Source organism: Emys orbicularis, chromosome 6 (assembly GCF_028017835.1).
Source record: "Emys orbicularis isolate rEmyOrb1 chromosome 6, rEmyOrb1.hap1, whole genome shotgun sequence".
NCBI lineage: Eukaryota > Metazoa > Chordata > Testudines > Emydidae > Emys > Emys orbicularis.
In genome coordinates, this window is record NC_088688.1 from 106,279,072 (window position 1) to 106,292,168 (window position 13,097).

A 13,097-nucleotide genomic window follows, 5' to 3' on the forward strand; every position below is an offset into this window, starting at 1 on the left:
CTCTCTAATATCCTCGGACCAACACGGCTACAATAACACTGCATACAATTAATTAACAAGTTAATAGTTCTTTGGTGTTTAAAGAAAACTTATTTGGCTCCTTTTTTCACTAATTATAATTCCTGAAATGAACATTTTAAATTTAGAAATAATACTCCTCAAAAATATTATTCCACTGTGTGTTGTTCTAGTAAAACACAAGGGCCTTTTACAGGCCAGTCCACAAAAATGTTGACTACTTTACTTGCAAAGTATGTGGTTTAATATTCATTAGACCTCTTTTCCCTCTGTATATCAACTCATCCAGAGGTGGGGAGTACCAGGAGATGCGGGCAGCATCAGCCACTAAAAAGGGGTGCCAAAATGGGATGGTGCTTCCTAGTCTTAGCACCTAAACTTAATATACTGAACCCAAAAGAAACACACGTGGCTTTTTAAAAGAGTATGTGTGTTCTTTCAAAAGTAACATGAGCATTAAGTGTTTTGGCTTTTCTGGGTGAAATCTTGATCCCACTGAAATCTTTAGGAGTATGGGTATTAACTTCAGTTGGGCCAGAAATTACTCAAAGTGTGTATTTTTATGACCTGTCAATCATCATTGCCTTTTTAATAAGGAAACATCTGCTTATGTCATTTTTCAGATATGATCTCTTATATTTATAGATAGTGTCTTTCATCATGGGGATCCCAAAGCACTTAACAAACTTTCTTATGCATACTACCCACAAGGATAAATTTACTCACCTTTGAGATGCAGATTCTCTGAGGTAAAATGCAGTAGCTGTTCATCAGCACATAACATCACTAGAGAACAGTTTAGGACAGGAAATGAAGAAGAAGGCCATATCCAGTTGAAATTGGAGCGGAAATTCAGGGAGGCAGAATATTATTACCCAAATTGAAATTTTTCCAGGACATGGAAATGAACATCCTCAGCTTTACATAAAGAGCCACGGGATCTTTATCAACCATATGTTCTCAGATGTTTTATTTTATGGCTTATCTGAAAGAAGGCACCTCAACAACAAAATGCCCCCTTCACACCAGGCTGGAGCACTGAAATTGGTTCAATAATGATTTAGGGAATAGTCACTTAGGCACTTTCCAAAGAACCTTTTCAAATACATCCCGGTGTTTCTCTCACGCTTCTCTGTGTATTTTCAGAATGTATGGGCAGAAGCAGATACAATTCACTGAGACACAGTGCGGTATTTTTCCTTGTTACTGTTCCTTTTTTTGTTCTTACTTGAACATTTTTATAGTCTTTTTCTAAACAAATAGGATATAATTTTGTACAATATAAATAATGGTGAAAGGTTGCATTCTCTACATTATTGAGTTCTGTACTTGAGTGCAGTGAAAAGTAGTTCCATTAATTAATGAGCCACAAAAATTCCAGCTGTTGGCCACAAACTTTCTTATGCCTTTTGCTGGCACAAATGCATTTCCTTCCTCTCCCCATTCCTGTATTTCATTTCAGTCTGTAGTGTGGTGTTTGCCTATACTCTCTGAACACTCTTGTGACACACCCATGGAAAAATACATGCCTTTTTTGTTATAAATTACGCACTTGAATGCACATCCTGACTTGTGCTTAAAAAGAATGGAACTCAGTGTCTCTATTTGTGGTTACTATAATTTGCAGTATAAGACCCCAATTCCAAGTTGAAGATGGTTTTGGTGAAATGTAGACAAATTCAGAACTAACTCCTCATCCAGTTTTAAGATCCTAACTAGGGCTCCAGTGGTAAACTTGTTAAAAAAAATTTAACCACTCTATGTGAATTTGGTGCTAGATTGAGAGCCCTGGAAACTGAAGCCCTCTTTTTGACCACAGGATAAGTACAGTGTAGGTTGTGAAAGCTATTACCCAGTGTTTTGCCAGTGTGCTTCAGTCCTCTGGAAGGACCACTTGTTACTTTCTCCTCTTCTTGTCTATTCCATCTCTGGCCTCTCTGCAAAGGCTTTTGGTGTCAAATGTGGTGGTGGTTTTGTAAAGTGGGTGGTTTTCCACTAGGAGCAATACCAAGACCACCACACTTTTTTGCATAATCCCCAAACAGTCATTAGAAGAAAACAACTTTCAATCACTACTGACCTGTGTCAATTTGGAAGTAGCACCTTAAACCCCTGAGCCATTCCATCAAACTTTTTAGAGGCAAGTACTTACCCTCCCTGTATACATTTTTAAATTAAACTATTGTATTTAACAAAAAGCACCATGCTCACCCCTAGAAGAGGAGTATGATGCAGCGGTTAAAGCACATGACAGAGACTAATGAGACAAGTTCTATTGTTGGCAATGACATGGATTTGTGTGATCTTAGGGCACTTAACCTTTCTATGTCTCAGTTTCCCAATCTGTAAAATGAGGCTGGTAATACCAGAGTAGTCAAAACTTGCTTCAGAAGGGTGTTGTGAGGCTTAAATCATTGTGTAAATGTTTGGAGATTCTTGGATGAGAGAGAGGTGCTATGACTATTATTAATATTTTATTAATGTATTCAAATCTTGCTCTTCCATTCCAAATACCCATTGTTATGTGACTAAAAATAGATTCCATTATTTTCCTTACCCACTATGGAGGCACATACATGTCAACACCCCCACCACAAATACATACACACATTCAACAATTTCAATTTTCTAGGGTCTTTTTTCCCTTAATGGAGTACTTTGATATATCCGTTACAGTACTAACAATGTAACCATCTTAGTAACAATACCATGGACAAGAACAAAAACATTTTGGGTTATTTGAGCTCTTCAGATTTTAATCTAGCCTGTTTATTAGGTTCTAAATCAGCTGCTCATCATAAGGCCAAATAGTTGAAGAGTGTTGGAAGAATAACAGACAGAATCCTGCCCTTCACATTTCTGCAATATAAATGCCCTGTGAAGAGACATAGGACTTCAATCCCCAAGCTTGCCAATCCCTTATCTTTCATGAACATTAAATTTACATTTAAAGCTATTTATTCAAAGTAGCTTTAACCACTAGAATAGGGAAGATCAGACAAATCAGTTGGAAGAAATGAAGTATAAGGAAACCAGAACACTCTGACAAAAATATTCCTTGGAGAAAATGTGTTGAATGAAGCCAGCAGGTAAATGATAAGGGCCTTTACAATCTCGATGTAAGAAAGCAATTTATCAAGAGTACATGAACTCTCCAGTGAATCCAAGAAGAAACCAAAGTGCAGGAGGAGGAACCCCTATAACATTATTTTAAAAGTTCAAAAAGTTCTGTTTAAAACAAATAGTCTGGAAGTTTAGGTTCTGTGATAGAATCCATAAAGTGGAAAAGAAATTGAGAGCAAATAGTGGTATATGCTGAAATGTATGATGCCATATGTAATTCCATCACATTAAACATCACATAAGGGGATAAAGAATTACTAGATGCTCCTCTCAGCAAACCAAAAATAAAGCTCAAACCTCGCCTCCCCCACTTTAAGTTATTAATATATTTGATCATAAAATTCATACAAAAGAGGTAAGTTGAATTGAATTGGCTATGTTTGCTAGCAGCTAGTTCAATTAGCAGTAAATTGATTACTCCAGTTTACGATTATGCACGGCAGCAATTTTTAAAATATTGCAGTGGATTCTATTTTCTATAGATTAAGGCTCAAATCATTCATTTGGGTGCATCGGTTTCTGGTCACCCCAATGTAAGATTCTGAGGGCCCGATTCTTCAGAGATTGTGTGTGTGTGCCCAGAACTCCAATTGAAGTTAATGGGAGCTGCGAGCGCTCAATACCTTTGAAAACCAGCAGGGCACCAAAAACTTAAGCATGAAAGATTAAAGGAAACTCTTGAACGTTTGAGTTTATTGCTTACTGTCTCTAGTCTGTAGTAAAGAAGATACACTTTGTGTTTATGTAAGACTCACTTTGACAGAATATTAGATATGCTTTAATAATCTTACTTTTATTTTCCTCTTTCCCCATCTCTGTGTCTACTCTTACCCAACCTGTATCTGTCAGCTTTGGACAAGCTTAGCACTCAGCATCTGTACCACCCTACCCAAGTGGAGATTGTGCAGTCCAACGTAGTGTTTGACATCAGCAGCCTGATGCTCTATGGTACCCAGGCTGTGCCTGTGAGACTGAAGATACTGCTGGACCGACTCTTCAGTGTATTGAAGCAGGAAGAGGTGCTGCACATCCTGCATGGCTTAGGCTGGACGCTTCGGGACTACGTGCGGGGCTACATCCTTCAGGTAAGAAGAGGTTTAAAGCATGTAGTAAAAATTGTTTGGCTGACCATTATTTTGTATGTTGAAGTTACTAACAGTTGTGCACCCAACATGCTTTTTACTAAAAGTCTGTCCTTTTAACTGTGGATCTTTAGGTAAATAACTGAGATGTATTTGACATGTTGTACCTTGACTGTGGTACAGTATGTAAAACTTGCTAGTTTTACCTAAGGTACAGATTCCTATCCACAGTATTCCCTTTTACTTCCCTACACTTAGTGTAGGAAATACCTTGAATACTGCAAATACTGAGGTTACTTAGCCGCAAGCCTTATTTAGATACTAAGGCAACTGGCATGTTTTCAGGGGCTACCACTCAACTTCTATAATCTGAAGTCCAGTGCAGTTGCTCTTTCCTTCCTTCACTCATTTATTTTTGAGGGAGGACGACTATCCTATAGTATATTAAAAAGCCATATTCTTGATATAAATTCATGGTTAAAAGCTAACCTTTGAGCTTTTACATGTACTTTTACAGGTTTATAAACCCATTCCTTTTGTAAAATTGTAACAGCTTGATTTAGTCACAAAAAATGGCATTTCCATGTTTAATCTTCACCCAGTCACCTGCATTAAAACATGGCATCTGTTAGCTTCCAAGATGATTTATTATGCTAACTGTTCAAAAGGGGATTTCAGATCTCGTGTCCTATACCGCATGGTGCTGAGTGCCCTACATTGCTACGGGCTTCCATGGGAGTTGAGTGCGCTCAGCACCTTACAGATTCAAGCCCATAATTTGGACAAACCCAAATGAGCCAACCTTGATTTTGAAGATTACTATTATTGCATTTTTGTATTTATTTTATTAATTTATTTAGGCACAAATAACATACTTGGCATGGTACAGAACACAGAGGAGTCTTTGTTCCTGCCCAAAGGAACTTTCAATGATTATTTCTTTTATTGCCTGTTTCATGCAACATCCTTTCTGTAGAGGAAGCACATTAGCCTGCACATAATTACACAGTCCTTGATATATCATGTTTTCAAATAAATTATCTTAAAACTCCTTCTAAAAGATTGTCATCGTAAACAGTTCTGCATTGTAGGAAAAAAAGCAAAAAAAAAAAAAAAGGCTAACTATTGCATTGAGGGCCTGCTACTCTTACTAAGGTATATACAAATTCTAAAGTTTTTTAGATTATTTTAGAATTCTTTATGGATTTTTTTTAAAGCTAAATTTTACAGGTGTCTACATGTAAAATATAATCTGCTATGATTGTAACCCAGTTTCAGAAATTAGAATTGATCTTTTCAGAAAACACGAATGCAGTGTGTCTTGGTACATGCTGTAGTTGCTAATAGGTGGCTTGTATTATTGACAGAATATGGATATTTTTTAGTGATGCCATGTATGCTTTGCATTACATTTTAAATTCCTGGATTCTGAAGGTTGTTGTTTAAAAAGGGTGAAAAAGTCCTAGTATCCAGATGGTTCTAGATGACAAGCTTGCTTCCTATTTAGAGACAAACTGTTCGTTTTCAACCATATGATAAAATCAAGATAAATATAGTGTCGGAAACAACATTGCAAGCCTCAGATCCGATTCAGTAACCCTTGCAGGCAAGAAGAATCTCACTGAAATCAGTGAGACTGCTCATTTAAGTGTTGCAGAATCAGGCAATTATCTGTTGGAATGATCTGAAGATATGCAAGAATGGAATGTAATATAATTATATAGAGGATTATAAACAGTCACACTGTGCGTCTGATTGGTGTAAAACCCCATAATACACCATTAGGCTAGAGGTCAGTTTATCTGGCTAAAACTCAATCGTATTGTAGCCCTCAAGGCATCAATTTTACCATTATTGCACTCAACAACAGTATATTGAATATTATGTCAGTTAAAGAGAATAATTATTGAGGCGAGTTAAGGGCGGCTGTTAAAGTCTTACCACATATTGACTTGGTTTGCAATTGGCTGTAGATTGTGTTACTGGGCAGATGAAGACGTACTGCAAGAGTCTTAGTCAAGTCTGTCTATTAGTTTAGCTCTCTAATTTTGTTTGTATTAACGCTAGAAAACAAAGTATATGGGGGGAAAAGAAAGTCCATAAAACATGTTCAGTGAAACCTGAAGGAATGTGATCAAAATCTTTGGTACCTAACATTAGCATTTATGTTTTGGTTTTTAAACAAATACATTGCAAGTAACTTTTTCTTTAGTGGAGGAGGCTGGTGTAAGGTAGATTCTGTATGGGAACATGTGGTACCCTAGCCACCGGCACTTTGAGTTCACAATAGTGAATATTATAGTGTGTAGGTTTTTCTATGAGGGTCATCACTGTAGAACTTGAGCACTTCCCAGATATTACTCTGTTTTTCCATACAAAAAGCTGGGTATGGAAGTATTATTAGCCTCATGTTACTGATGGGGAGACAGAGGCCCAAAATTAATTGTCAGAATTCACACATGGAGTCTGTGGCAGAATGGGGAACTGAACCCAGATCTCCTGAGCGCCAGTCCAGTGCTGTGGCTACAAGGCCTTTCTTCCTTTTGCATGCAAATTCATTTCTGTTATAACCTAGTGTATTCACTTGCTCAGAATTTTCCCATATGTATGTACACAGCCAATGTACTTGGATCTACTTAGCAAAAACTTGTCATGTTTTCAAGAAGTTAGCTGATTTCAGCCACTCCCCCATCACACAGGGGAAACTAGGACCCAGGTGTTCTTCCCCTCCCTCTGCCTTGTGACCTTGGGGGAAATTTGCAGATAGTAACTAGTCAGAGACTCCCGTGGGTAGGCGCAGCTGGGGCAGCTTCCAGGCACAAACATTCAGATATTCTGAGAACTTACAACAGTTTTGGCTGAACTGTCTCTGCCCTGTGATGATTGGCTGTTTGCTTCAACCTTCTCCCTCACAGTCTCTTCACCTCAGTTTTACTCCACACCTGCCCCTCTGAACCTCTTCTTCCCTGCCTTGTCCTCCCTCACCTCCCTTCCCATCAGGGTCCCTTCTCCCTTTACTTTTCTTTCCAAGTAGCTGATCCCTTCCTAACTAAATCCACCAAAAGAAGAAAAAAAATCACAGGACTAACATGACATTGTTTGCTACCATCATCCTATCCGTAGTCTAGGTCCGTAATGAAGGGGAATCTCAGCAGCAGTGGCCATTGCAGATCTCCATGCACCTAGTCCTGAATACAAATTCCATAGAGCTGGTTTCCATCCAATGTGGAAATTCTGATATTTCAACGTTTGTTTTTGTCCTGAATCAGGATAAAAAGTCAAAATACTGAAACCTTTCACGGAACAGTGAATTGTGAAAAACTTTGATTCAGAAATGTTGAAATGCTTTGTTTAGACGTTTCCAATAAACACCAAACATTTCAACATCCCTGAACTGAAATATTTCAAAATATTTTGCTTGGCTTGATTTGACATTAGTCTGTGTTTCCCCCAAGCTGCCGTGGAGTCTGGTGGAAGTTGTAGTTCAGGTGCTTCATGCCTCCATTTACCTCTATGGATTAGGTTCCTCACCTGAACAACAAGGTGCATCCCATGGTGCACCTTGGTAAAATGATTCCCATAATGCACCACAGTGATTCAAAGAGAGGGAAGACCATAGAGCACTGTGTGAGATGTAGTAACAGCTAGGGAGCCCGACTGAAAGAGGAGAATGGAAGCATGAGGCACCTGAACTAGAAAAACCTATGAGACATCATGGCAGCTCAGGCAAGCACAGACTAATGTAAAACTGACTTGAAACTAAATGGGTCCGTTTGGTTCAAGAAACTAAAATGTTTTGGTTGTGTCAACCTGAGCTGATATGAACTGTAATGTTTTGATTGTCCCAATGGAAAATTTTAAAAAATGAGTACAATCAAAGCTTTCCCACAGATTGCCATCAATAAAATTTTCAGGGAAAATTCCCAACCACCCATATTCCAGAACAATTTACAGAGGAACAGGAGAGGCACACCTAAACCAGCCAGTGGTAAGCAAGTCAGACAGCAGGGCTGTGCTGGTGTATGTTTGTCTTCCACACAGGTGTGATTCCCCCTGGTTTTTGGCTGCTCAAGGATTTTGTCTTTAATAGTGAATTTAAAAAGTAACTTGGACAGGTAACATTTTTTGTGCTTATGGAATGACTTGTTGCATCATTCAGCCAAACCCTTAATGGACCATTATAATGATACAACACTGAGCACAATAGGCAACTCAGGGGGTTGGTAATGTGATAGTCTTTCACCAGGGTTAGAATCTAGGCAAGGTCGATAATGGGGGAAAGTCATTAACACCTGTAAGTTGTTCAATGGCCAGTGCACAGTGAATGGTAGTCTTTATCTAGTTCCTGGTGCACAGGTGTACACATCATAATTGACACTGGTTGACAATCTGGTAAGCAATCTCAGCAGAAGTAAGGTGGGAGACTAAACTATTCTTTCATTCCTAGAGTGTGATCCCAGGGAAGGGAAACTGTCTGGGCTATATCCATTCTGTGGACAAAAAAAGGGCTTTAGTTTTTAGGGCCGTTAGCCTGTTGTCTACCAAAAGAAATGAATTTGTTTTATTTATTCTAGTATTCTGGTACTGAACTGTAGGTCTTCTCACTGAGAAAGTGCAATGTGAATCCATCTTTGTGTCAGTGAGTTCTTCTGTCATCCAATTTAAATATGCTGGTTCAGATTCTGGCACCCTTACTCACGTTGAGAGTACTTTGCTCTGGCTCAACTTCCATTGATTTCAATGGGGCCATAAAGAATTGCTTAATGTGAATAAGGGTTGTAGATTCTGATCCTTTACAAATAATGATTTTGTGTTGTTGTTAATAACAATTCAGTACTTTTAAAAGCCTTTCATGAGCAATTAATACTTGCAGCATCACAATACAGATGGGGAAGTTAAGGCACAGACATCGAGTTAGTGGCCAGGATTAGAATCTAGGTCTTCTTTATGCTTTCCTGCTCACATACCATCTGCAAAAATCCTACCATAGGCATTTAGTTAACAATTCCACTGCTGCTGCATGACCCAGAAAAGACTCCAGCTCAGTCTCCCATTTCTGTGATGGCTCTGCAGGGCTAACCAGACGACAAAGAGATAAACCCTTGTTATAGTCACTGAAGTCACCTGAATACACAGAGGGAGTCAAATAAGATGGTTGTTTTTCCACAGACACTTTTCTGATGATAACTGCACACTAACTCAGTCCAGTTGGACATGCTCTGTACTTCATGGTGTAGTGTTTTTTTAAACTCCGTTTTGAAATATATATTTTTTGGAATCTCTGAAGTGTACCCACATCCATATCAGAGTCAGCAGGGAAATGGATTGTTCCTTTGACCCATTTTTGCATCGAGAGTAGGTAGAGGTGTTTGAGGAGAGACCAAAGAACTGTAATGTGTTTTTCTCCTTTCTTTCCAGTCCCCTGCATAATCATTATTAACCTGATGTGGCTATGGACATTATTTAACTCTCCTTAGAATTAAGTATTGCTCACAATTGGATTTGCCTGTGGCAGATTACAATAAAGCATTGGTAGTGAAGTTCAGGGTAGAAAGCATTGCCCTCCTTGAGCAGAGTGCATGTCTGCGTCTCAGCTTTCCTGTCTATTCCCATCTGTTAGAATAACATGGTGCCTAGCTAAGGATATTTGTACACTACAGTTCCTGTGGTGGCACAGCTACGATGCTGCAGTTGTTTAGACCGGGCCGAAGATGCTCATGTTTTTGCTATCCAGCATAAGTGCAAGACATTCCTGGGTTTATGTAAGCAGTTTCCTGAAGAATCTCCACTCAACACATAAGCATCACTAGCAAAAAAAGAGCACTCTGGAGATATCAGTTGGGCTAAGGATACGTGCGGTAATGGTAACATACCTTCTTAAACTCAACACTATCCATTAATAACAATCATAAGTCATGTGAAATTGCAGTCCCAAGACAAGCATTTCATCACAACAAGATTCCATCTAATTGGATAATACCTACAACACATTGTTTATGATGATGAAAATAATTAAACCAAGAGGATTTTTGCAATCTAATGGTGACATGGGTAACAAGCCAAAAATACTTGTATCCATTTCAGTCAGAGAAAATTCTTCTGCTTTTCTTTCAGATAGATTGTAAGAAGATGCAACAAAATGACAGCTGACAATTACCTACCATGAGTACAATGAAAATGTATTTTATGTATGTTGGGTCTCTTTGCATTTAACAAAGGTTTCTTTCTCCCATCTAAGTCTGGCTGTCTCTTTTTCTAAGTGTATTTAACATCAGACTATCTTTATTAATGAATACTTCTCAATTGTTTAGCAAATTCCATCTGAGGATCTCAGAGCAGCTTACAGGCATTCATTAATTTAGCCTTGCCACATCCCTGTGAAGTAGGTGAGCATTATCCCCTTGTTACAGATTGAAAAAATGAGGCATCAAGAAGCTTAATAGGCAGCAGATTAAAACAAACAAAAGAAAGTATTTCTTCACACAACGCACAGTCAACCTGTGGAACTCTTTGCCAGATGATGTGGTGAAGGCCAAAACTATAATAGGGTTCAAAAAAGAACTAGATAAATTCATGAAGGATAGGTCCATCAATTGCTATTAGCCAAGATGGGCAGGTATGGTGTCTAGTCTCTGTTTGCCAGAACCTGTGAATATGCAACAGGGGATGGGTCACTTGATGGTTACCTGGTCCATCAAGCACTTGGCATTGGCCACTGTCGGAAGACAGGATACTGGGCTAGATGGACCTTTGGTCTGACCCAGTATGGCCGTTCTTATGTTATGTTCTTTTGTTCTTAAGTTACGAGGCTTACCCAAGAAAGTCTGGTGCAGAATGTGGAATAGAACCCAGACTTCCAACTCCTAGCCCAGTCATTTCATCACCTTTCCATGTTCAGTTAATAATTGCCACTGATATTTAAATTATTTGAAGGTGGAAGGGAGTTACCTTTCATTTATGGCTTTATTAATTCTGCCTTTTTTCAGGTTTGTGCAGTATATTCTGCTCTGTATTTTCCTTCTCTTATTTGTTGTTTCATTATATTCACTTTTGCTCCTTTGCTCAAGTGTTCTCTCTGTTTAACTTCTCTCTGCCAAGACCCCCAAACCCTGGCAGTTTTCAGAGCATCTGTGTGAATGAAACGTAAATTGACTACTGTACGTGCAGCTTATTTCTTGCTTTCAGTCCCTCTTTTTCTCCCCTCTTGCTTTTCTCTTTCCATTCCCACTTACTCCTTCTGTTGTCCTTTTCTCCCAACTCCCTTTCTCCTCCTCCATCCCTCCTTGAGCCTCATCCCTGTTCAACTTCCCTTCCTTCCCCACTCCCTCCTCTTTATCACATTATGCCAGGCCAACCGACAGAAATTCTGGGCCCCAGGGCCAGGGCCATCCCTGGGGAGGGGCCCTGGGCGGAAGTGATGAATCCATCACTTCTGGGACCACCCATGACGGCCTGCAGGGCCCCCACCCAAAGCGTGGGGCCGGGCAATTTACATATGCCATTCACCTCCTGAGTTTTCTGTTCCACCCACAGCACCTGCCTCTTAAAATCCATGGTTATGATCAGCTGGAAGAGTTTCTTCTTTTCCACGAGCCAGCTTAAAGTGACTCTCCTCATTTGCATGAAATAAAGAGCCACTACTTTGCTCCTTGCTCTTTTGTATTCATTTCAGCTGTTCTAAGCCAGCAGTGAATATCACCTACACTCTCAGCTGAAAAGTTCAAATAAACTTTAAGGACTGAGAAGGGGCAGGAAAGCACAGAGATTCCGAGCCATCACACAGCTCTTGAGCCACAGGGAAGCAGTGTTGTGTAGGAGGACAGCAGTGTTGCTCTGACTCCAGTGTGCAATGCTTTCAAAATTTGTGTGTGTATCTGCACTTACCTTCCTATCATGCTGCTTTTGGTACCCTCGACTCTGTAGCACCACTCCCAACTGTCCTGATGATGTGACTTTTTAACTGCTTTATCACACCCATTCACGCTTATATGCTACCTGAACAGGATAAGAATGGGAGAGAGGCCAAGAGTTCATAGGCACTTCTGAATGTGTCACCAAGTCAGGTTGCATGACAGTAGAGGCATGGAAAACATGCAAAGACAATTTAGGTTTTCAGAATGTGTGAAGCGGGAAAATACTGTGTGCTGGTGCTCTGTAACTTGTCTCTTGCAATGAAGCAGAGGGCTGTCTAATCCCAACTGGTCAACAGTGGTGTATGTAATGCTCATATATAGTGGTTGCTAGGAAATAGTCAACCTTTATGCAGTTGCCATCCAGTGGTATCTGAGAACAAGAAATAACTAGACTATCTCAGATACCTCAGGGTGGCAAAGGCAACCATTGCATGGCTGGCAAAGGCAAAAAGAGACTCTGTAGATGTATATTTCTTTTACCAGAGAAGCAGTCCTGGTTGTTTACAATATTGGGGTAAGTGGAAGCAGTGGTACGGAGCACACAGTCATCCCACTGACTGACACATGGTTTCACACAGCTGGGCACAGAGCGTGGAAATGCCTGTTACTGAAGGTCTGTCAGGCATACACCAGAACCATGTGTGCTTCTTTTTAAACTGAGCCGAAAAGCTCTTTAGCTGCCAAGAACTAAATTAATGGTTCTATTTCTTCTGCAACAATTGATGAAATCACGAACACCTAAAACCAGAGCGAAGAGGGGGGAGGCGCATTTTACCTCAGTCTCTGTTGCTTCTTGAGGTGTGAGTGATGCCATCAAGTGAACTTGGGTCTTGGCAGGTAAGCAAAGGAGGAAACAATTTTCATCTTTCAGAAATTCCATTAACTCTTTGTGATCATAAACCTTCTTAAATGATTGTTTTAAATAAATAAAATGGGATAATCTGTGGGCATGTCCAGTGTT

General features: G+C 39.6%; 1 protein-coding gene across 2 annotated transcripts in view; it reads left to right on the forward strand.

Annotated features, from left to right (window-relative positions):
• The window catches only part of BNC2 (basonuclin zinc finger protein 2), a 289,425-nt gene that overhangs the window by 175,424 nt on the left and 100,904 nt on the right, over window positions 1–13,097 (forward strand). For both annotated transcript variants that reach the window (XM_065406666.1, XM_065406667.1), the window contains exon 3: window positions 3,991–4,226. In XM_065406666.1, coding sequence (XP_065262738.1) covers window positions 3,991–4,226 — 236 coding nt within the window. The remainder of the gene's footprint in view (window positions 1–3,990; window positions 4,227–13,097) is intronic.